This window comes from Mustelus asterias, chromosome 14 (assembly GCF_964213995.1).
Source record: "Mustelus asterias chromosome 14, sMusAst1.hap1.1, whole genome shotgun sequence".
Lineage (NCBI taxonomy): Eukaryota > Metazoa > Chordata > Chondrichthyes > Carcharhiniformes > Triakidae > Mustelus > Mustelus asterias.
Genome location: NC_135814.1, coordinates 102,250,152 through 102,275,693, shown reverse-complemented (window position 1 = coordinate 102,275,693; position 25,542 = coordinate 102,250,152). Strand labels below are relative to the sequence as shown.

The 25,542-nt window shown below is 52.0% G+C and overlaps 1 protein-coding gene across 1 annotated transcript in view; it reads left to right on the top strand.

Annotated features, from left to right (window-relative positions):
- The first annotated feature begins 237 nt into the window (after positions 1–237).
- LOC144503930 (uncharacterized) overlaps positions 238–25,542 on the top strand; it is a 130,435-nt gene continuing 105,130 nt past the window's right edge. Inside the window, 2 exon segments of the mRNA XM_078229063.1 lie at positions 238–1,208; positions 17,107–17,648. Of these exon segments, the coding sequence (XP_078085189.1) occupies positions 275–1,208; positions 17,107–17,648 (1,476 nt within the window). The 5' untranslated portion in view covers positions 238–274.

Below are 25,542 nucleotides of genomic sequence, written 5' to 3'. Positions count from 1 at the left end.
TGTTTGGGGGTGGATTTCCTTCAGGAGAGGAGTGGATCCCATGTGGAACTGATCCGACCCCGACTGGCTTTGAAAATCGCTGCCTTGCGCAGGAGGAGTGCGGGGCGTGGGGGGGAGGGAGCCAATGAGGAGGGGGGCGGGGAGGGGGGCCGTACGCCCCACCTCCTCTCCTCGCCCGGGTCTTTATGGTGTAGAGGAGGATGATGTGTGTGTTCAGTGACGCCGGAGCTCTGAGCACACTCTGTGCTCTGAGCAACTTCAAGCCAGAGCCACAATGAGACTGCTGCTGCTCTGCCTGCTCTGGGGGGCACTGCCCCCGACCAGGGGCTGGCTGAACTGGTTCGGGACAGGAGGGAAGAAGCCAACCCCCGCCCCGACGCTGCCTGCCGTCACCTCGCCCCCCGCGGCGAGCCGTCCCGCCATCACCTCGCCCCTGCCTGGGACCCTCCAGACCAGCACCGGGGAGCGTCCCGCCAGCCGGCCCCCCGGGGAGGGGGAGGCCGCCCCCCGGCCTGCCGCCAATGCGACTGGCGAGGGCAGCATCGCCAAGGTGGGCGCCAAGATACTGGACGTGGCGGAGGGAGTGCAGCACTTGCTGCGGAGCTGGGACGGAGCGGCGAACGGCACGGCCCCCTCCGAGAGGGCGGCGGGAGAAGATTCCGGAAGCGCAGGCTCGGCCCCGACCGCGGCGAGGACTGCCGACCCCAACACCGGCACTCCGATGGCGTCTACGCCCCCCGGCGGCAGCGGGATGGCGCGTGAGGTGACAACGTCTGCGCCCGCAACTGGGACTGCGGTGGAATCATCTACGTCTTCCTCCCCCTCCCTCACCTCTCCCTCCCCCCTCCCCTCCTCCCTCGCCTCCTCCTCCCTCCCCTCCTCCCTCGCCGCCTCCTCCCTCCCCTCTTCCCTCGTCTCCTCTTCCCTCCCCTCCTCTCTCACCTCCGCCTCACCACCCTCCTCCCTCCCCCCATCTTTGCCCCCCTCCTCCCTCGCCTCCCCTTCCCCTTCGCCTCCCCTATCCCCCTCCTCCCCCGCCTCCCTCTCCAACGCCTCCTCGCCCTCCGCCACCGAGGACCCTGGACGGCCGGAGTCGGCTGGCGACCCCGCCCCGGAGCCGGGCTGCGGCCTTCACTGTCCGGCTGGCGTCCTGGGGAAGACGGGCGCGCCATTGCTGCCATCACCACCGCTGGCCAACTTGACGCGAGGCAAGTTTCCCGAGGGCGGGGGATCCCGGCGGACTGGCGGCCATTCCCGGACGGAGGATCCAACGCAGTGGCCGGGGGCGGGGCCTGCCGTTTATGGGCTATCCCATGGTGCTCCAGAAGGTGGCCCCAAAATGGCGGCCGGGAATCAGAGTGACAGCCAATCGCCTCTCAGCGTTTCGCGGGCCAGCGATCTCTCTGAGCATGATGGGATAGCGGCGGATAATTTAAGCCAGGCGAATAATCGGGCATCTAATCGGTATATTAACGGCGTGCTGGCTCCTCCCACCACTCTCGGAGCTAAACCAGATTTACTAACCCCTACTCAGGCTTCTTCTGATCCAGCTGCTGCCCCCCTTCCGCCCACCGACTGCTCGCCGCTGCCCCCCACTCTGGACTTCTGCCGCCCGCTGGGTCACACGGACACCCGTCTCCCAAACCACCTGCACCATACCAGCGCGGCGGAGATCCGGGAAGCCGTCAGGGCTTGGGGTTCGCTCCTGGCCTCTGGCTGTCACCCCGGCCTGGGGCCCTTCCTCTGCCGCCTACTGGCACCACCGTGCGGCCCCCCACTGCCCGCCCACCGCCTGCCGCCCTGCCGCGGGCACTGCGAGGCCGTACGGGACGACTGCTGGACACAGCTGGTGGGTCGGGGTCTCCAGCTGCCCTGTCACCTTCTCCCCGGAGATGAAGAGGGGGATGCGTGCCTATCGCTCGCGGTTGGCAGAGGTAAACAAATGAACCTCCCCCCCCCCCCACCCCAAATCCCCTCCCCAACCAACTCCACCCCCCCTTCCCTCACAATCACTCCCCACCTCCAGCCTGGGCGACGGGACTGGAACGTGAGACGCAAGTTATTTTCTTTCCGCGCTTTGTTGCCATGTTCTCTGCGTCGCTCCCAGCGACAATGTGCATTTACATAGCGCCGTCGACATTGTGAAATGACCCCCCCCCGCCCTCCCAAACAGGAATTTGACACATGCGCCTCTAAAGCACGTTGGGAGGGCAACGACGCTTGATGGTGGAGGTTGGTTTGGCAGAGAGCAAGGACAGCGAGGGGGGCCTTTGGGGAAGCCAGTGGTTGAGTTTCCAATGGGAAAGGGTTTGGCACTGTTGGGGCACTGGGATTGCGGAGGGCTGCTGGAGTTGGCGGGGAGAGGGCAGGGGGGTTATTGAGGGTGACCAGGACAGTGAAGGGGGGTGGGGATTTCACGATGGTGCCTCTCTGTTTACCCAGGGTCGGCACCCAGGGGATAATCCTGGTTTCTGGTAACCGCCCTCCAGGTTGGAATGGCAAGGCGCGCCCTTTGGTTGTAGCGAGTGCCAGTATCACGCCGGCCATAGTGCCAGGGTTAACCGAGTGCCAACGTGTAACTCCAAAACTCTTGGCCAGGTTTGGAATGACCTCCCATTCTTGGAGCAGTCCTGGCATTGGTCAGCACTGGCACTGGTCAGTGTTGGCACTGGTCAGCACTGGCACTGGTCAGCCTGACACTGGTCAGCACTGGCACTGGTCAGCATTGGCACTGGTCAATGTTGGTTCTGGTCAGCCCTGGTACTGGTCAGTCCTGGCGCTGGTCAGGTCTGACATTGGTCAGCACTGGTACTGGTCAGCACTGGCACTGAACAGTGTTGGCATTAGTCAGCCCTGGCACTGATTAGTGTTGGCACTGGTCAGTCCTGGCACTGGTCAGCACAGGTACTGGTCAGCACTGGCACTGGTCAGCATTGGTGCAGGTCAGCACTGGCACTGGACAGCCCTGGCACTGGTCAGCCCTGGCACTGGACAGCACTGGTACTGGTCAGTGTTGGCACTGGTCACCACTGGCATTGGTCAGCACTGGCGCGGGTCAACACTGGCTGGAGCTGTTTGCAGTGCTGTCCAGTTGACAGTAATGTGAGTGTTCCTCATGGTGCATCTCTCAGTGATGGTTTGAGTAAATATTCCTGCTTTACGAGAGGGTTTTGTTTATCGCTGTCACTGTGTTAACAATCCTGTTAAGTGTGATCTTGCAGCGTGTGTGTCTGAGACTCCCACTCTGTTTATAACTCTGCAGTTTAATGGGGTTTAAGATGAGTTCTCTTTGCAATTCCACTTCACAGTCTGGGCTTCAACTTGCTGCTCCTTCTCCATTTAAACAGAAAAACAGCCCAGACTGCCAGCAACAACGCTCCACTTAGTATGGTTAGGATGGAGGTGGAGAGGTGTGAATCTGTGTCAGGGTGTATGTGGGGGTGTGCGTGAGGGTGTGAGTGAGTGAGTGATTGTGTGTGGGTGAGTGAGTGAGTGTGTGAGTGAGTGAGTGATTGTGTGTGGGTGAGTGAATGAGTGAGTGTGTGAGTGAGTGATTGTGTGTGTGTGTGAGTGATTGTGTGAGTGAGTGAGTGAGTGAGTGAGTGAGTGAGTAAGTGAGTGATTGTGTGTGGGTGAGTGAGTGAGTGTGTGAGTGAGTGAGTGATTGTGTGTGTGTGTGAGTGATTGTGTGAGTGAGTGAGTGTGTGTTTGAGTGTGTGAGTGATCGTGTGAGTGAGTGAGTGAGTGAGTGATTGTGTGTGGGTGAGTGAGTGTGTGAGTGAGTGAGTGATTGTGTGTGTGTGTGAGTGAGTGAGTGTGTGTTTGAGTGTGTGAGTGTGCAAGTGAGTGAGTATATGTGAGTGAGTGAGTGAGTCTGTGTGAGTGAGTGTGAGTGAGCGAGTGTATTTGTGAGTGAGTGAGTGAGTGTGTTTGAGTGTGAGTGTGAATGAGTGTGTGAGTGAGTGAGTGAGGGTGTTTGTGAGTGAGTGAGAGTAAGTGGGTGAGTGAGAGAGTGAGTGAGTGTGTGACTGAATGAGAGTGAGTGAGTCAGTGTGAGTCAGTGAGTGAGAGAGTGAGTGCGAGTGACTGTGTGAGTGAGTGAGTGAGTGTGTGAGTGAGTGTCTGAGTGAGTGAGAGTGAATCAGTGAGTGAGTGTGTGTCTGAGTGAGTGTGTGAATGAGTGAGGTGAGTGAGTTAGTGAGCGAGTGAGTGAGTGAGTGTGTGAGTGAGTGTGTGAGTGAGTGAGTGTGTGAGTGAGGGAGGTGAGTGAGTTAGTGAGTAAGTAAGTGAGTGAGTGAGTGTGTGAGTGAGTGAGTGAGTGTGTGAGTGAATGAGTGAGTTAGTGAGTGAATGAGTGAGTGAATGAGTGAGTGAGTGAGGTGAGTGAGTTAGTAAGTAAGTGAGTGAGTGAGTGAGGTGAGTGAGTTAGTAAGTAAGTGAGTGAGTGAGTGAGGTGAGTGAGTGTGTGAGTGAGAGTAAGTGAGTGTGAGTGAGTGAGTGTGTGTAAGTGAATCAGTGAGTAAGTCAGTGAGTGAGTGAGGTGAGTGAGTGTGTGAGTGAGAGTAAGTGAGTGTGAGTGAGTGAGTGAGTGTGTGTAAGTGAATCAGTGAGTAAGTCAGTGAGTGAGTGAGTGAGTCAGTGTGAAGCTATGCGAATGATTGTGAGAATCTCATTGTTTTGGGAACAGTATCTCGAGGCGAGACAGAATTTGAGGAGTTGGATAAAGGCAGGATCTGAAAAGGAAGCTAAATTTGAAGAATTCACTCCTCTTAAGGAATTGTGAAGAAAATCTCCACCCCCCGTTGCTGTGTGAGCTTCCAGTGTTTCATCACAAACCTGTACTGGTTTGAAATACTTGACAGCTGTTGAATGAGAGATTTAAACCGCACCAATCAGACGATGGCTTACTAACTGGCAAACATCTGCCACCTGTAAAAAGCCTGATCCAAGCATAACATTTCTGTGTGAGGCCGTGTGGGACGGGTTCCAACGCTACCAGGAGGTGGACATGTCTGGACTGGGCCTTCTCCAATCTGCATCACTGTGCCAGGATTCCATGTTGTTCTGGTGGGGTGTGAATTGATGAAGGAATTGAGAAGACTGTACAGGGATACATGGCCACAAAATGATTTGATTTGATTTATTATTGTCACATATATATTAACATACAGTGAAAAGTATTGTTTCTTGCGCGCTATACAGACAAAGCAAACCGTTCATAGAGAAGGAAAGGAGAGGGTGCAGAATGTATTGACTCCATCTACACTTCCCACTACTTTGGCAAAGCAGCCAGCATAATTAAGGACCCCACGCACCCCGGACATTCTCTCTTCCACTTCTTCCGTCGGGAAAAAGATACAAAATTCTGAGGTCACGTACCAACCGACTCAAGAACAGCTTCTTCCCTGCAGCTGTCAGACTTTTGAATGGACATACCTCGCACTAAGTTGATCTTTCTCTACACCCTAGCTATGACTATAACACTACATTCTGCACTCTCTCCTTCCCTTCTCTATGAACGGTATGCTTTGTCAGTATGACATGCACGAAACAATACTTTTCACTGTATACAAATACATGTGACAATAGTAAATCAAATCAAATCAAAATCTAATCAAAATGTAGTGTTACAGTCATAGCTCGGGTGTAGAGAAAGATCAACTTAGTGCAAGGTAGGCACATTCAAAAGTCTGACAGCAGCAGGAAAGAAGCTGTTCTTGAGTTGGTTGGTACGTGACCTCAGACTTTTGTATCTTTTTCCCGACGGAAGAAGGTGGAAGAGAGAATGTCGGTGCGTGGGGTCCTTAATTATGCTGGCTGCTTTGCCGAGGCAGCGGGAAGTGTAGACAGAGTCAATGGATGGGAGGCTGGTTTGCGTGATGGCCTGGGCTTCGTTCATGACCCTTTGTAGTTCCTTGCGGTCTTGGGCAGAGCAGGAGCCATACCAAGCTGTGATACATCCAGGAAGAATGCTTTCTGACTATGTTCTTCTCAAAATTCTTCCCAATGACGATTATTGGAAATGTTTCCTTCTCTATATCTTATTGCGTGTGGTTCAAAGGCTTTTCAGATGAGACTGGGAGAATCTCGAACACATACACCAGTTACGTTCTTATTTCTCTGGTTAGAGTAGAATATATCTTTGATTTTTCTTTAAAATTGAGTGTCTCAATTAAATTGGTGAATGTTTTGTTGCTCACAGCGACACAGCCTATGGTTTTAAGTGAATAGTTCCTTCAAAAGGGAGGCACAATGGGTCAAATGGCCTCCTATGATCTCAAAATAAAAATTACCCACCCCTGAATCCACCGCCTTCAACATCCTGGGAGTTACCATTAACCAGAAACTGAACTGGACCCCGCCATATAAACACAATGACTACAAGAGCAGGTCAGAGGCTAGGAATACTGCGGCGACTAACTCACCTCCTGACTCCCCAGAGTCTGTCCACCATCTACAAGGCACAAGTCAGGAGTGTGATGGAATACTCCCCACTTGCCTGGTGCAGCTCCAACAACACTCAAAAAGCTGGACACCATTCAGGACAAAGCAGCCCCGCTTGATTGGCACCACATCCACAAACATTCAATCCCTCCACCACCGACGCTCAATAGCAGCAGTGTGTACCATCTACAAGATGCGCTGCAGCAACTTACCAAGGCTCCTTAGACAGCACCTTCCAAACCCACAACCGCTTCCATCCAGAAGGACAAGGGCAGCAGATACATGGGAACACCACTACCTGCAAGTTCCCCTCCAAGCCACTCACCATCCTGACTTGGAAATATATCGGCAGTTCCTTCACTGTCGCTGGGTCAAGATCCTGGCACTCCCTCCCTAACAGCACTGTGGATGTACCTACACCTCAGGGACTGCAGCGGTTCAAGAAGGCAGCTCACCATCACCCTCTCAAGGGGCAATTAGGGATGGGCAATAAATGCTGACCTAGCCAGCAACACCCACATCCCTTGAATGACTAAGAAGGAAGACCAATGGGAGAGTGGAGGGGCATTCATAGAATCCCTACAGTGCAGAAGGAGGCCATTCGGCCCATTGAGGCTGCACCAACCTCAATCTCACCCAGGCCCTATTCCCGTAACCCCACATATTTACCCTGCTAATCCTCCCTAGGGTTAATTTAGCATGGCCAATCAACATAGCCCGCACATCTTTGGAGTGTGGGAGGAAACTGGAGCACCCGGAGGAAACCCACACAGACACGGGGAGAATGTGCAGACTCCACACAGACAGTGACCCAAGCCGGGAATCGGACGCGGGTCCCTGGCGCTGTGAGGCAGCAGCACTAACCACTGTGCCATTGTGCTGCCCGCAACCAAGATAGAGTTCTGTGTATTTGTCATTCACAATGTGCCTGTAAAATAGCAGTGTAAAATCTACTCGATTCCTACATTGGTAAATGTGGATGGTGCCCTGAGAAGGAGGAGGAGAAGGAAGGTAAAGCAATGTACCCAGACTTTAGTTGTTAACGGGATTGGTTGCATTCCATTGGTTACATTGGATAACATGGCGGAAGTGTAACGCCTCACAGCGCTGGCAGACACCATTCCCTCAGAGGGTGGTGAGTTTGAGGAACCCTCTCCCCCAGGCAGCACTGGGGGCTGGGTCAGTGGATCTATTCAGGGCTGAGCTAGACAGACTCGAGAGGAGAGTTGAGGATTGTGGAGCGGGGGGTTACGCAGACAGGAAAGACCGCAACCAAATCAGCCATTGGTTTATGAAAGGATGGAGCAGGCTCGAAGGGCAGAATGGCCTCCTCTGAAGTCCTGTGTTCCATTGGTTGTATCACAGCTTGGTATGGGCTCCTGCTCTGCCCAAGACCTCAAGAAACTACAAAAGGTTGTGAATGAAGCCCAGTCCATCACTCAAACCATCCTCCCATCCATTGACTCTGTCTACACTTCCCGCTGCCTCGGCAAAGCAGCAGCATAATTCAGGATCCCACGCACCCCGGACATTCTCTCTTCCACCTTCTTCCGTCGGGAAAAAGATACAAAAGTCTGAGGTCACGTAGCAACCGACTCAAGAACAGCTTCTTCCCTGCTGCTGCCAGACTTTTGAATGGATCTACCTCGCATTAAGTTGATCTTTCTCTACGCCCTAGCTATGACTGTAACACTACATTCTGCACTGTCTCGGAGCAGACTCAAAGGCCTACTTCTGCGCTAAATTCCAATGTAACCCATGCAGACACGGGGAGAATGTGCAAACTTCACACAAACAGTGACCCAAGCCGGGAATCGAACCCGGGTCCCTGGCGCTGTGAGGCAGCAGTGCTAAATGTCTGTAAAACGAGACTTCATCAGGGGCAGGGCAATAGAGATGTGCATTTCACCGCCTGTGGACACATGCTAAAGGTTGCTGTCTGATTGGCTGCTTGAGTAAGAGCAAGCTCTGATGGCCTAACTGCTGGTCTCACCACAGGATTTGATTTGATTTATTATTGTCACATGTATTAACATACAGTGAAAAGTATTGTTTCTTGCGCATTATACAGGCAAAGCATACTGTTCATAGAGAAGGAAAGGAGAGAGTGCAGAATGTAGTGTTACAGTCACAGCTAGGGTGTGGAGAAAGATCAACTTAATGCGAGGTGGGTCCATTCAAAAGTCTGGCAGCAGCAGGGAAGAAGCTGTTCTTGAGTCGGTTGGTACGTAACCTCAGACTTTTGTATCTTTTTCCCAATGGAAGAAGATAGAAGAGAGAATGTCCGGGGTGCGTGGGGGTCCTTAATTATGCTGGCTGCTTTGCCGAGGCAGCGGGAAGTGTAGACAGAATCAATGGATGGGAGGCTGGTTTGCGTGATGGACTGGGCTTCGTTCACGAACGTTTGTAGTTCCTTGCGGTCTTGGGCAGAGCAGGAGCCATACCAAGCTGTGATACAACGAGAAAGAATGCTTTCTATGGTGCATCTGTTAAAGTTGGTGAGAGTCGTAGCTGACAGGCCAAAGTTCCTTAGTCTTCTGAGAAAGTAGAGACGTTGGTGGGCTTTCTTAACTATAGTGTCGGCATGGGGGGACCAGGACAGGTTGTTGGTGATCTGGACACCTAAAAACTTGGAGCTTTCGACCATTTCTACTTCATCCCCGTTGATGTAGACAGGGGCATGTTCTCCTTTATGCTTCCTTACGTCGATGAGAGTATGTCCTGGGTGCGTGGGGTCCTTGATTATGCTGGCTGCTTTTCCGAGGCAGAGGGAAGTGTAGACAGAGTCAATGGATGGGAGGCTGGTTTGTGTGATGGACTAGGCTTTGTTCACGATCCTTTGTAGTTTCTTGCGGTCTTGGATGGAGCAGGAGCCATACCCAGCTGTGATGCAACCAGAAAGGATGCTTTCTATGGTGCGTCTGAAAAAGTTGGTGAGAGTCGTAGCTGACAGGCCAAATTTCCTTAGTCTTCTGAGAAAGTAGAGGTGATCAGCGAATAAGGGGGACAGCTGGAGAACACCCTCAAACTCTCCTCTGCAAACAGTGGAACTGGGACAGGCAAGCCTGGAACCACAGGGTCTGAGAGCAGCAAGGTTGGAGTTAACGAGTGGGTTGCATTTTTCTGTTCTATGGGCTGCATAGCTATGCAGTGACACCATGTCATTCTCCCCTTTAAGATAAAGGAACCTCTCTGTCAGCGAGCGGCTCAATGCAAGCGAGGAGAACGATTGCGCTCAGCTTGCAGTTTCTCTGAATCCATAGCTACACGTTTCACACATGGTGAATTTTCTCACTGTCTCGGGCTGCTCAGTGCACGGCTGTTTGAGTTGGCAACAGCGGAACTCTTGAGGTCGGACATCTGTGTCTGACCAGCTCAGCCTGCGAGCAGAGCTTTCTTTCCCACGTACGTGGGCTTGGAAAGGTCGGGGGGGGGTGGGGAGGTTTGCTCAGGGAGGTTCTGTGGAGCCTGGCGAGATGTTGCGCTCCAAGGGGATATTTCTCCTCTCCTCGGAGCCTCTTCTCAGCTGTTTTTTGTCTCTCAGTCTGCTGAACCCTGTGGCTTTCAGTATCTGAATCAACCTGGGAGCCAGAGACGTCTCCAGCCAATCATACTTAGGCCATCTTGATCCCTTTCCTACTCCAGTGTCAGCAAATCCGTGTGTTTTGCGTTTGTGGAACGCTGATAGTTTTTTATTATTAAATGTGAAGTTATCCACGCAAGAGAGAGGGAGCTGGTCTTGTCTTGGATTTGCATCCTCTGGGCACAATCTTACTGGCCGGTCACGCCAGGCTCCCGCTACAAGCGAGGTCGGAGAGTTTAGCGCCCAGCCTAATCATAGAATCCCTACAGTGCAGAAGGAGGCCATTCGGCCCATCGCACCGACCACAATCCCATCCAGGCCCCATCCCCACAATCCCATGCGCTTACTCTCGCTGACATTAAGGGGCAGTTTAGCACGGCCAATTCACCTAACCAGCACGTCTTCCAGACTGTGGGAGGAAACCGGAGCACCCGGAGGAAACCCACACAGATACGGGGGGAACGAGCAAACTCCGCACAGACAGTGACCCTCCCCCCCCTCAATTACTCACTAAACCAGGGCGGCACGGCGGCACAGTGGTTCGCACCGCTGCCTCACTGTGCCAGTGATCTGGGTTCGGTTCCAGCCTCGGGTCACTGTCTGTGCAGAGTCAGCACATTCTCCCCGTGTCTGCGTGGGTTTCCTCCGGGTGCTCCGGTTTCCTCCCACAGTCCAAAGATGTGCAGGTTGGGTTGATTGGCCGTGCTAAATTGCTGCTCAGTCAGAGGGAGTGCTGCACTGTCAGAGGGTCAGTACTGAGGGAGTGCCGCACTGTCAGAGGGTCAGTACTGAGGGAGTGCCGCACTGTCAGAGGGTCAGTACTGAGGGAGTGCCGCACTGTCAGAGGGTCAGTACTGAGGGAGTGCCGCACCGTCAGAGGGTCAGTACTGAGGGAGTGCCGCACTGTCAGAGGGTCAGTGCTGAGGGAGTGCCGCACTGTCAGAGGGTCAGTACTGAGGGAGTGCGGCACTGTCAGAGGGTCAGTACTGAGGGAGTGCGGCACTGTCAGAGGGTCAGTACTGAGGGAGTGCCGCACTGTCAGAGGGTCAGTACTGAGGGAGTGCTGCACTGTCAGGGGGTCAGTACAGAGGGAGTGCTGCACTGTCAGAGGGTCAGTGCTGAGGGAGTGCTGCACTGTCGGAGGGTCAGTGCTGAGGGAGTGCCGCACTGTCAGAGGGTCAGTACTGAGGGAGTGCCGCACTGTCAGAGGGTCAGTGCTGAGGGAGTGCCTCACTGTCAGAGGGTCAGTACTGAGGGAGCGCCGCACTGTCAGAGGGTCAGTACTGAGGGAGCGCCGCACTGTCAGAGGGTCAGTACTGAGGGAGTGCTGCACTGTCGGAGGGTCAGTGCTGAGGGAGTGCTGCACTGTCAGAGGGTCAGTACTGAGGGAGTGCTGCACTGTCAGAGGGTCAGTACTGAGGGAGTGCCGCACTGTTGGAGGTGCCGTCTGTCAGATGAGAAATTTAAAACCAAGGCAGTATTTTGAGGCAAGTTGTCCCCAATATTCACCGCTCAGTTTGCACATTCTCCTCGTGTCTGCGTGGATTTCCTCCGGGTGCTCCGGTTTCCTCCCACAGTCCAAAGATGTGCGGGTTAGGTTGATTGGCCAGGTTAAAAATTGCCCTTTAGAGTCCTGAGATGCGTAGGTTGGAGGGATTAGTGGGTAAATATAAGGGGGTAGGGCCTGGGTGGGATTGTAGTCGGTGCAGACTCGATGGGCCGAATGGCCTCCTTCTGCACTGTAGGGTTTCTATGATTTCTATGATTTCAGGCAAGCTCAGGTTCGCTGATCACAAGTACAGCACTGTTTGTGCAGTCTTGCTGTGCGTGAATAACTGCTGATCTTCCTACAGCCGCGACCACTCAGATAATGAGCTGTAGGTGGCTCTGGAATGTCTGGAGGTTGGTAACAGCACGGCATAAATGCAAGTCTGTCCACTCCTTTCATCTGTGACTGAATCGGATTCCCAGAAATCCTAACAGCCCGCTTCTTGTGAGGCATTGAAAAATGTTGGGAGTGCAATCTTTGCAAACTGCCAGAACTCTTTATCACCCTCTCTGGGATGGGAGGAATTCCTGTCTGTATCGGGAGCTGGAATTGGATCAGTGGGAACGCTTTGTGTGTGAAACATTGTATTTCCAACAGATGGAAAGAGTGTTGTTGGCTATGCCGGGAATCCAGAATGTAGAGATTTCTCTTGTGAGTCTATGTTATTCTCTGTCTGAGGACATAGGTCTGAGGGATGGCAGGGTGGCACAGTGGTTAGCACTGCTGCCTCACAGCGCCAGGGACCTGGATTCTATTCTGACCTCGGGTCACTGTCCATGTGGAGACTGCACATTCTACCCGTGTCTGCGTGGGTTTCCTCCGGATGCTCCGGTTTCCTCCCACAGTCCAAAAATGTGCAGGTTAGGTGGATTGGCCAGGCTAAATTGTCCCTTAGGGCCTGGTTTTAACAAAACTTCGCGCCCGTAATCGCGGGAAAGTTGGGCGTCGGGCCTATACCGCGATCTGCACCCGATTCCGAGCAGATCGCGGCTTTACCGACACCCGATTCGGGCGCGGGTCCGGCGTGCGCCCGAATCAGGCAGCCCGGCGATTTAATTGCATTTGCATGCATATAAATCGACTTAATGAACCGCGCGCCCGACTCTACCGCCAAATCCCACTTTACCGTCTTCTGGCCCGATCCGCGTCCGCGCTGTTACCGACCTGCAAAATAAAAGTCTGAAGTCGCCGCTGCAGCTTCCGAAGAGCGGGGACAGAGACTGCAACGGCTCTCTGACCCAGGTCATCCTCTGGTCAGGGCGGGAGGGGGGTGGGAGGAGGAGAGGGGATGTGACATCTCATCTCCTGAACGGGGGGGGAGGGGAGGGGGTGTGACATCTCATCTCCTGAAGGGGGGGTTGTGATGTCTCATTCTCTGGTCGGGGGGTTCCGCTGCCTGTCTGTGGCCGATCCCTCCTGGCACCATCACTGGTTCACTACCAGCCGCAGATTACTCTTCCCTGCAAGTGCGAGAGAGCGGGAGAGATGGCAGCGGAACCCCCCCGACCAGAGGATGAGACATCACACCCCCTTTCCTCCCCCCAGGAAATGATCGGTCACCCCCCCCGCCCCGGACCAGAGGATGATCGTCAGAGAGCCGCTCTCTCCGCTTTCTGCTTTTTTTTTCCCGCCCGGGCGCGCTGTCAGATTTTTTTTTTCGAACTGCGCATGCGCAGTTCAGAGCTCTGGTTGGTCCGCCAGCGCTAAGCCCCGCCCACAGCGCGGATCGGGCCGGAGCCGGCAAAACGCATATGGGCGCGCTGGAAAGAGGATTCCAGGCGCGGATCTATTTGACGCCCAGATCCAGCACTTAGACTCAAAATGGTAAAATCCCCCCCTTAGTGTCCAAAGATGCGCGGGTTAGGTGGATTGGCCATGCTAAATTGCCCCTTAGTGTCCAAAGATGTGCAGGTTAAGTGGATTGGCCATGCTAAATCTGTGTCCCTCTCGTTCTTTATTCATGGATGGTTCTTATTGTTCCCCCAACCACCTCCTCGATTTCTCCTCCTCTCCCCACCCCCACTCCTGCTGACCCCCGAATTGGAGCTTGATGCCGATATTTCTTGAGCACAAAGCCAGGATTCTCGTCTGGAGGAGCCAGCGTTGTCTCAGGCCTGGTTTGGAAGTTAGATTTGGTCTTCGATTAGTTCTCTTTCGGTGAAAGAGACAGGCGGCACGGTGGCACAGTGGTTAGCACTGCTGCCTCACAGCCCCAGGGACCTGGGTTGAATTCTGGCCTTGGGTCACTGTCTGTGCGGAGTTTGCACATTCACCGTGTTTCCTCCAGATGCTCCGGTTTCCTCCCACAGTCTGAAAGACATGCTGGTTAGGTGCATTGGCCGTGCTAAATTCTCCCTTAGTGTACCCGAACAGGCCCCGGAGTGTGGCAACCAGGGGATTTTCAGAGTATTTTGATTTGATTTATTATAGTCACATGTATTAGTATACAGTAAAAAGTATTGTTTCTTGCGCGTTATACAGACAAAGCATACCGTTCATAGAATACATAGGGGAGAAGGAAAGGAGAGAGTGCAGAATGTAGTGTTACAGTCATAGCTAGGGTGTAGAGAAAGATTAACTTAATGCAAGGTAGGTCCATTCAAAAGTCTGATGGCAGCAGGGAAGAAGCTGTTCTTGAGTCGGTTGGTATGTGACCTCAGACTTTTGTATCTTTTTCCCAACGGAAGAAGGTTGAAGATAGTATGTCCAGGATGCGTGGGGTCCTTAATTATCCTGGCTGCTTTTCCGAGGCAGCGGGAAGTGTAGACAGAGTCAATGGATGGGAGGCTGGTTTGCGTGATGGGTTAGGCTACATTCACGACCTTTTGTAGTTCCTTGCGGTCTTGGGCAGAGCATGAGCCATACCAAGCTGTGATACAATCAGAAATAATGCTTTCTATGGTGCATCTGCAAAAGTTGGTGAGAGTCGTAGCCAAATCTCCTTAGTCTTCTGAGAAAGTAGAGGCGTTGGTGGGCTTTCTTAACTATAGTGTCGGCATGGGGGGACCAGGATAGGTTGTTGGTGATCTGGACACCTAAAAACTTGAAGCTCTCGACCCTTTCTACTTCGTTCCCATTGATGTAGGCAGGGGCATGTTCTCCTTTACGTTTCCTGAAGTCGATGACAATCTCCTTCGTTTTGTTGACATCGAGGGAGAGATTATTGTTGCCGCACCAGTTCACCAGATTCTCTATCTCTTTTCTGTACTCTGTCTCGTCATTGTTTGAGATCTGACCCAGTAACTTCATTGCGGGGTTAATGTCAGGGTACTTGTGGCACTGATAAATAAACTTTGAGATTTTTTAGTGATATCTAGCTGCTGTTGTGTCTCCATTGACTGTGCGGTACCTGAGGCAGTGAAGGACTGTGTCAAGGCCCATGCAGTGAAGGGTTAATGATTTGCCGATTGCTTTTGGCAAATATCTCACACTTTGACCTCATGTTGTTGAAATTGGACCTCCTCTCTGAGTGAGGGGCTCCCCAAGCACTTTCCCAGTCAGTGCTAATGAAGAGATTATTGTGAACAAGCTTTATTCTTTGTATTTTTACATATTTATTAATGTAAACATGCACAGATTCCGTTCTTCAAAGCATCAAAATTCCTCAAGCCAATAACTTTACTCCTTTCCACATTGAAGACAGAGAATATAACTTATCCCAGCTTGTGTCTTCCCTGTAATCCTCACTCTTCCTCAATTCTCTTGTTTATTGGGTTTAGTGACTCTTCCAGGGATGGCCGGTGGGGGCGGGGCAGGGAAGGGGGGGGGGGGGTTGGGGGGTGGAGCTACAGACAGCATGGGAAGATCCCACAATGATGCTGCACATCTCTAAATGCTTATCGGAATATCTGCCAAGATGCACGGGAACGATGACATTTGCACTGTGAGTGTGAAAGAAAGGGATGGGGAATAAAGGTTTACAAGGGACAGGGTGAGGGAGAACTTGTTGTCTTGTTCAGTGGCATTGATGGTGGAAGCTTTGTCCCAGAGCCGAGGCAACCCCCTTCACTGGAGGTGAGGAAGGGAGAGAACAGTCACGGGGTTATGGGAAACGGAGGCCTGTGAGCAGGAGACGGGCCTGGTGGAGGAGATGAGTTTAAAGAGGGCGTGAAGGGAGATGGAAGGGGAATGAGAGAGTCGAGAGGGAAGTAAATAACAAAGAGTAGAATCCAGATTGGACCGAGGAGTGTCCAGGAATGGGAGTTTGGAATTGAATCTGCTTCTGGTGTCATTGTACTCTGGCGAAGGCCGACTGGAACCACACACGGTCAAATGGTGCCAGCTTCCATCACTGGTCAGCAGGGCTCGGGTCAGGAGATTCTGTAACTCAGGTGTTGAGATTTGATTTGATTTATTATTGTCACATGCATTAGTATATAGTGAAAAGTATTGTTTCTTGGGCGCTATACAGACAAAGCATACCATTCATAGAATACATAGGGGAGAAGGAAAGGAGAGAATGCAGAATGTAGTGTTAGAGTCATAGCTAGGGTTTAGAAAAAGATCAACTTAATGCGAGGTAGGTCCATTCAAAAGTCTGATGGCAGCAGGGAAGAAGCTGTTCTTGAGTCGGTTGGTAAGTGACCTCAGACATTTGTATCTTTTTCCCGGCGGAAGAAGGTGGAAGAGAGAATGCCCGGAGTGCATGGGGTCCTTAATTATGCTGGCTGCTTTGCTGAGGCAGCGGGAAGCGTAGACAGAGTCAGTGGATGGGAGGCTGGTTTGCGTGATGGATTGGGCTACATTCACGACCCTTTGTAGTTTCGTGCGGTCTTGGGCAGAGCAGGAGCCATACCAAGCTGTGATACAACCAGAAAGAATGCTTTCTATGGCGCGTCTGTAAAGGTTGGTGACAATCAGAGCGGACATGCCAAATTATTTAGCCTCCTGAGAAATTAGATGGGATGAGGGGAGGACTTTAGGCTAAGGAGTTGAGGAGTTTTAGTCCCCTTACTTGATGAAAGATGTAGTGGGATTGGAGGCAGTTCAGAGGAAGTTCACTAGATTGATTCCAAAGATGTGGGATTTGTCGTATGAAGAGAGATTGAACAGTTTAGGCCGATACTCTCTGGAATTTAGAAGAATGAGGGAGATCAAATTGAGGGATACAAGATGATAAAAAGTATGGATAAAGTAAACTTGGAGCGGACGCTTCCTCTTGTGGGACATTCGAGGACGAGAGGTCAGTCTTAGGATAAGGGGCAGCAAATTTAAAACAGAGTTGAGAAGAAACTACTTCTCCCAAAGGGTTGTGAATCTGTGGAATTTGCTTATGAACTTATGAATGAAGGTTTTGGCTGCTTATCTTGCCCTGGGACAGCTCAAAGGAAAGCACTGTGGTGCGTGTAGAGAATTTGGAACCCGGTTTGATGCTCTTGCTGGTTAATAATAATTGGTGCATGAACAGTGCGATGTGTCCGTGGAAGCTACCTGAGTCAGTGATGGAAAGACCGTTAAAAATAATTCTGTTGGAAATGATCATTTGGTTTTCCAGGTTGATTAAATCTTTCTTCTTTCCTGTCCTCTTTAGATGACGAACATTCCGTATCTCTGGTGCAGTTGCTCGGAGATCCCGCTCCGGAACAGATCGACGTGGAATATCGGCCGGACCAAACTCTCATCTATAAGTTTGGCCCCAATGTGAACACCGGGCAGCTGGCGACCAACCATTTCCAAAGCCCCTTCTTCCGAGACTTCTCCCTGCTCTTCACAATCCAGCCAACGTCCACCAAGAGCGGGGTGCTCTTTGCCATCACCGATGGCAGCCAGTCCATCATCTACATTGGCGTCAAGCTCTCCGAGGTCCGGGGGGACGGGCAGGACATCATTTTCTTCTACACCGAGCCTGGCTCTCAGGAGTCGAATGAGGCTGCCCGCTTCAGGGTGAAGCAGTTAACCAACGCGTGGACTAAGATTGCCATCAGTGTGTTTGGCGAGAGCGTGAACCTTTTCCTGGACTGCGAGCATCATGGCACTGTCTACTTCGAGAGGTCCCCGGATGAGATGGAAATCGACAAGACCTCCGGGGTCTTCGTGGCATTGGAGGGAGGTGCTGACCCTGATAATTTTTTGGTAAGTGCCTTCAAGTGTCAAAGAACCCTTGTCAATGGGGACCATGGAACTATCATCAATTGTCTTAAAAACCCGTCTGGTTCACTTAATGTCCTTTAGGGAGGGAAATCTACCCAGTCTGGCCTACATGTGACTCCCAGCCCCACAGCAGCGTGCTCAGCTCTTCGCTGCCCCTCTGAAATGGCCTAGCGAGACACTCAGTTCAAGCGTAGAAACTGGCCATTCAGTCCATCTTATTTGCACCTTACCCCAACCTCAGAATTATAGAATCCCTATAGTGCAGAAAGAGGCCATTTGGCCCATCACGTCTGCATCGACTCACTGACAGAGTATCTTACCCAGGCCCTTTCTCCCACCCTATCCCTATAACCCACACATTTACCATGGCTATCCCATCGAACCTACACATTTTTGGACACTAAGGGACAATTTAGCATGGCCAATCCACCTAACCTATACATCTTGGGACACTAAGGGACAATTTAGAATGGGCAATCCACCTAACCTATACATCTTGGGTCACTAAGGGACAATTTAGAATGGGCAATCCACCTAACCTATACATCTTGGGACACTAAGGGACAATTTAGAATGGGCAATCCACCTAACCTATACATCTTGGAACACTAAGGGGCAATTTACCATGGCTAATCCACCTAGCCTACAATCTTGGGACACTAAGGGACAAATTAGCACAGCCAATCCCCCTAACCTGCACATCTTTGGACACTGAAGGGCAATTTAGCATGGCCAATCCACCTAACCTGCACATCTTTGGTCACTAAGGGGCAATTTAGCATGGCCAATCCACCCAACCTGCACATCTTTGGAGTGTGAGAGGAAACCGGAGCACCCGGAGGAAACCCACGCAGACACGGGGAGAACGTGCAGACTCCGCGCAGACAGTGACCTAAGCCGGGAATTGAACCCGGGTCCCTGGCGCTGTGAGGTAGCAGTGCTAACCACTGTGCCACTGCCGTTGCATTGCTATTTGCCTTCCAGTGTTTAAGTTATGACGTCTTTTTGCTGGGTTATTGGGGTCAGAGCTAAATTGGGCCCTTGTTACGGATGAGAGTAATTTAGTGCTGATGAGAGGGGCTCTGCCTTATCCCCGTGGGAACAGAGTGATCATTGTCACAAAGGATGCTGGGCTAAACCATTTCCTGGATATCTCGCTGTGGAGAGAGTGCCTGATCATTTTTCCATTCCGGAATGCGTCCCGATTTCAAAGAAAGATCCCACAAACAGCGATGTGATAGCTGCCAGCGGATCCATTTCAGCGATGGTAAATGGGGGCTAGAATCATAGGAATCATAGAAACCCTACAGTGCAGAAGGAGGCCATTCGGCCCATCGAGTCTGCACCGACCACAATCCCACCCACGCCCTGCCCCCCCATATTTACCCACTAATCCCTCTAACCTGCGCATCTCAGGACTCTAAGGGGCAATTTTTAACCTGGCCAATCAACCTAACCCGCACATCTTTGGACTGTGGGAGGAAACCGGAGCACCCGGAGGAAACCCACGCAGACACGAGGAGAATGTGCAAACTCCACACAGACAGTGACTCGAGCCGGGAACCGAACCCGGGACCCTGGAGCTGTGAAGCAGCAGTGCTAACCACTGTGCCGCCGTGCCGCCCATTTATTGTCCATTCAGAAAGGCAGCACCGTAGACAGTGCAGCACTCCCTCAGTACCGCTACAGAAGTTTCAGCCTGGATTATGTGCCTGGAGTGGGACTTGAACCCACGACCTCTTAACCTGGAGGCGCGAGTGTTGTCAAACAGCCATGTTCTATACCCTCCTCTTCCCTGACAGAAGGTAACTGGTACAGGACAGGCTAACTGATGTTCATTTTCATTCATTCACGGGACCTGGGCGTCGCTGGCTAGGCCAGCATTTGTTGGCCATCCCTAATTGCCCCTTGAGAAGGTGGTGGTGAGCTGCCTTCTTGAATCGCTGCAGTCCATGTGGTGTAGGTACACCCACAGCGCTGTTAGGGAGGGAGTTCCAGGATTTTGACCCAGCAACAGCGAAGGAATGGCCGATATATTTCCAAGTCAGGACGGTGAGTGGCTTGGAGGGGAACTTGCAGGTGGTGGTGTTCCCATGTATCTGCTGCGCATGTCCTTCTAGATGGAAGTGGTTGTGAGTTTGGAAGGTGCTGTCTAAGGATCTTTGGTGAGTTGCTGCAGTGCATCTTGTAGATGGTACACACTGCTGCTACTGAGCGTCGGTGGTGGGGGGGAGTGAATGTTTGTGGATGGGGTGCCAATCAAGCGGGGCTGCTTTGTCCTGGATGGTGTCGAGCTTCTTGAGTCCTTCCTGAATGGATGGTGTCGAAGGGAGATCTTTAAAGTTTATTTATTAGTGTCACAAGTAGGCTTACAATAACACCACAATGAAGTTACTGTGAAAATCCCCTAGTCGCCACACTCCTGTTTGGGTACACTGAGGGAGAATCTAACATGGCCAATGAACCTAATCAGCACGTCTTTCGGACTGTGGGAGGAAACCGGAGCACCCGGAGGAAACCCACGCAGACATGGGGAGAACGTGCAAACTCTGCAGAGACAGTGACCCAAGCCGGGATTTGAACCCGGGTCCCTGGCGGCGTGAGGCAGCAGCGCTAACCACTGTGACACTGTGCTGGACTCCTCCATCACTGTGCCACCGTGTCACCCATTGAGGTGTATAAAATTAAGTATGCAGGATGCACTTGTTTTCCTCAGCAGAGAGGTCCAGGAGCCTAGGCCGGGATATTTGGGTGAAAATAGTAGAAGGTCGGCTGATATTCCCTGGTGTCCTTATTAAAAACTCAGTTCTGTTTTTGGAGGAGTTCAGTGTGTGAGACGCGCCGGTGACATGAGTGTGACATGGATGATGAAAAGCACACGCCTCTCTCATGCTGTACGTGACCTCTTTACAATGGGGCACATTGTACCCTATTCCACCACCAATAATAGCCCACCAAGCTGGGAATAGCCGATATTATTAAGTCCATTGAGAACAGCATGGAAGAATAGTATCATCAAATCATACAGCGCAGAAGAGGCCCTTCGGCCCATCAAGCCTGCTCTGAAACATAAGAAGTACCTGACCTCCCACCGAATACCATTTATCAGCCTTGAATGTGCCAAGTGCTCATCCAAGTACTTTCTAAAGGATGTGAGGCATCCCGCCTCCACCACCCTCCCAGGCAGCGAGCGGTGCAGCTGTGCAAGAATAATGTCGTCCACAATCGTTCTGGATACTCTCATCAAGTTGGCTGACTGCCCAGTCTGACAGTGCCTCAAATTTAAAACTCTCATCCTGCCAACTGGCACGGTGGCACAGTGGTCAGCACTGCTGCCTCACAGCACCAGGGACCCAGGTTCGATTCTAGCCTCGGATCACTGTCTGTTTGGAATTTGCACATTCTCCCCGTGTCTGCGCGGGTTTCCTCCGGGTGCTCCGGTTTCCTCCCACAGTCTGAAAGTCCATTGGCCATGCTAAATTCTCCCTCAGTGTTACCTGAACAGGAGCCGGAGTGTGGCGACTAGGGGATTTTCACAGTAACTTCATTGCAGTGTTAATGGAAGCCTATTCGTGACACTAATAAATAAACTTTAAATTTTACTGTACGAGGCAAGTTTTTTTACACAGAGGGTGGTGGGTGCCTGGAACTCGCTGCCAGGGGAGGTAGTGGAAGCAGATACAATAGTGACTTTTAAGGGGCGCCTGGACAAATACATGAATAGGATGGGAATAGAGGGATATGGTCCCTGGAAGGGTAGGGGGTTTTAGTTCAGTTGGGGCTGCAGTTGGGATACAAGGAGAAGTGGCTTGGGATACAAGGAGAAGTGGCTAGATGGGTGGAGAACTGGCTTGGCCATAGGAGACAGAGGGTAGTGGTCGAAGGGTCTTTTTCCGGCTGGAGGTCTGTGACCAGTGGTGTTCCGCAGGGCTCTGTACTGGGACCTCTGCTATTTGTGATATATATAAATGATTTGGAAGAAGGTGTAACTGGTGTAATCAGCAAGTTTGCGGATGACACGAAGATGGCTGGACTTGCGGATAGCGAAGAGCATTGTCGGGCAATACAGCAGGATATAGATAGGCTGGAAAATTGGGCGGAGAGGTGGCAGATGGAGTTTAATCCGGATAAATGCGAAGTGATGCATTTTGGAAGAAATAATGTAGGGAGGAGTTGTACAATAAATGGCAGAGTCATCAGGAGTATAGAAACACAGAGGGGCCTAGGTGTGCAAGTCCACAAATCCTTGAAGGTGGCAACACAGGTGGAGAAGGTGGTGAAGAAGGCATATGGTATGCTTGCCTTTATAGGACGTGGTATAGAGTATAAAAGCTGGAGTCTGATGATGCAGCTGTATAGAACGCTGGTTAGGCCACATTTGGAGTACTGCGTCCAGTTCTGGTCGCCGCACTACCAGAAGGACGTGGAGGCGTTAGAGAGAGTGCAGAGAAGGTTTACCAGGATGTTGCCTGGTATGGAGGGTCTTAGCTATGAGGAGAGATTGGGTAGACTGGGGTTGTTCTCCTTGGAAAGACGGAGAATGAGGGGAGATCTAATAGAGGTGTACAAGATTATGAAGGGTATAGATAGGGTGAACAGTGGGAAGCTTTTTCCCAGGTCGGAGGTGACAATCACGAGGGGTCACGGGCTCAAGCTGAGAGGGGCGAAGTATAACTCGGATATCAGAGGGACGTTTTTTACACAGAGGGTGGTGGGGACGTGGAATGCGCTGCCAAGTAGGGTGGTGGAGGCAGGCACGCTGACATCGTTTAAGACTTATCTGGATAGTCACATGAGCAGCCTGGGAATGGAGGGATACAAACGATTGGTCTAGTTGGACCAAGGAGCGGCACAGGCTTGGAGGGCCGAAGGGCCTGTTTCCTGTGCTGTACTGTTCTTTGTTCTTTGTTCTTTGGGGCAGCATGGTCGGTGCAGGCTTGGAGGGCCAAAGGGCCTGTTCCCGTGCTGTAATTTTCTTTGTTCTTTGTTCTTTAAAACTTTGAACATTAAACTTGTTTTCAAATCCTTCCATTGCCTCAGCCCCTCCCTATCTCCTCCGCCCCACAGTGCTGCTCCTCCAAACCTGACCCCTTGAGCCTCCCTGATTTCCTTCACACCATCATCGGTGGCCATGTCTGGACTTTCCTCCCTTTGAGCTCTCTCCTCATTCAACCTGGTATTGATCTTCATCTGATAATGCTTCTGTGAAGCCGCCGACAGACCTTTTACAACATTAAAGGCGCCGTATAAATGTAAAAGGTAAACTCGCCATAGTCCCAGATGACCCAAATCTCTGAAGGCGGAAAGGCAGGTTAATAGGGTGGGGGAAAAGGCGTATGGCACACTCGCCTTTATCAATCGGGGTATAGATTACAAAAACAGAGAGGTCATGATGGAGTTGCACAGAACTTTGGTGAGGCCACAGCTGGAGCACTGTGTGCAGTTCTGGTCGCCACATTATAGGAAGGACGTGATTGCACTGGAGGGAGTGCAGAGGAGATTCACCAGGATGCTGCCTGGGATGGAACATTTAAGTTATGAAGGGAGGTTGGATAGGCTTGGGTTGTTTTCATTGGAGCAGAGAAGACTGAGGAACGACCTGATTGAGGTGTTCAAGATTATGAAGGGCATGGACAGAGTGGATAGGGAGCAGCTGTTTCCCTTAGCTGAAGGATCAGTTACGAGGGGACACAAGTTAAAAGTGAGGGGTGAGAGGTTTAGGGGGGATGTGAGGAAAAACATTTTTACCCAGAGGGTGGTGAGGGTCTGGAATGCGCTGCTTGGGAGGGTGGTGGAGGCGGGATGCCTCACACCCTTTAAAAAGTACCTGGATGAGTACTTGGCACATCATAACATTCAAGGCAATGGGCCAAGTGCTGGCAGATGGGATGAGGTGGGAGGTCAGGTATTTCTCATGTGTCGGTGCAGACTCGATGGGCCAAAGGGCCTCTTCTGCTCTGTAGTATTCTGTGATTCATTGACCAGAGGTTTCTCCCCGCTTTGAGGGGGAGAGCTGACTGGTGGTGATTTAACTGGAGGGTCACCATACCCCAGGCGAGGAACAAGGTTGAGAAGGTGGGGCCTTCAAGAATAACCTCAGCTGGTACGGGAATTGAACCTGCGCCGTGAGGTGCTGGTGTTGCTCTGCATCACTGACCAGCCATCCAGCCAACTGAGCTAAGCTGGTTTCAAGTTTATTTATTAGTGCCACAAGCAGGCTCACATTAACACTGCAATGAAGTTACTGTGAAAATCCCCTAGTTGCCACACTCCGGCGCCTGTTCGGGTACACTGAGGGAAAATTTAGCACCTTAACCAGCACGTCTTTCAGACTGTGGGAGGAAACTAGAGCACCCGGAGGAAACCCACGCAGACACGGGGTGCAAACTCCGCACAGACAGTGACTCAAGCAGGAAATTGAACCCGGGTCCCTGGCACTGTGAGGCAGCAGCGCTAATCACTGTGCCACCGTTTCCTCCTACAGTCCAAAGATGTGCAGGTTAGGAGGATTGACGATGCTAAATTGCCTCTTAGCGTCCAAAGATGTGCGGGTTGGGTGGATTAGCCATGCCAAATTGCCCCTTAGTGTCCAAAGATGTGCAGGTTAGGGGGATTAGCCATGCTAAATTGCCCCTTAGTGTCCAAAGATGTGCAGGTTTGGTGGATTGGCCATGCTAAATTGCCCCTTAGTGTCCACAGATGTGCGGGTTGGGTGGATTGGCCATGCTAAATTGCCCCTTAGTGTCCACAGATGTGCGGGTTGGGTGGATTGGCCATGCTAGGTTGCCCCTTAGCAGCAGGGGGATGAGTAGGGCAAATACATGGGGTTATGGGGATAGGGCCTGAGTGGGATTATTGTTGGTGTGGGCTCGATGGGCCGAATGGCCTCTGTCTGCACTGGAGGGATTCTATGATAGCTGGAGGTTTGAGGGTCAGACGCTTCTCTGAAAGTGACAGGAATGTGACAGTAGAGAGAAAGAGAGAGGGAGCATTCATCCCAGTGTCCTGACCTTCCACCATTATGGTGTCAGAATGCTGCGTAGGAGTGCGGGGAACATGATAGATTGCAGCATGCCCACAGACTTGGATTTACGATGCCGCGGTGAATGGGATGTTGCACTGTTGGGATCTGGTACAATCACCGTCTGTCCAGAGGCAGGTTTCTGAGTGAAACGATGACTACTGTCTGCAGTAGAGACATGGCAGCGAGGCCCTCCCTGTATCACAGGATTGTTACTGTGCAGTGGGAGGCCATTCAGCCCATCATTGTCTGCAGAGTTTCCTCATCCAACCAGCACATTTCTTTGTGACCGGCCCTGGGCGGCCCTTCTGGAAGATTCCTCGGAAACTGTTGGGGGAAAAAAATACTTTTCTCAATCCCGAGGTGTTTCACATTGCTCAGCAGCCAATGGAATACTTTAGAAGTATCGTACTGTTGTAACACAGGAAAGGCAGCAGCCATTTTGTGCACAGCAAGATCCCAGAAACCACCCTCTGACAGTGCAGCACTCCCTCAGAACCGACCCTCTGACAGTGCGGCACTCCCTCAGTACTGACCCTCTGACAGTGCAGCACTCCCTCAGTTCTGACCCTCTGACATTGCAGCACTCCCTCAGTACTGACCCTCTGACAGTGCGGCACTCCCTCAGTACTGACCCTCTGACAGTGCAGCACTCCCTCAGTACTGACCCTCTGACAGTGCGGCACTCCCTCAGTACTGACCCACTGACAGTGCGGCACTCCCTCAGCACCGACCCTCTGACAGTGCAGCACTGCACTGGGTGTTTCAGCCTGGATATGTCTCTTGGGTGTTGTGATTCAGAGGTGGGAGCCATTGCTGAGACGAGGTGATGGTTTGAGGCCAGGACTCTCTAGT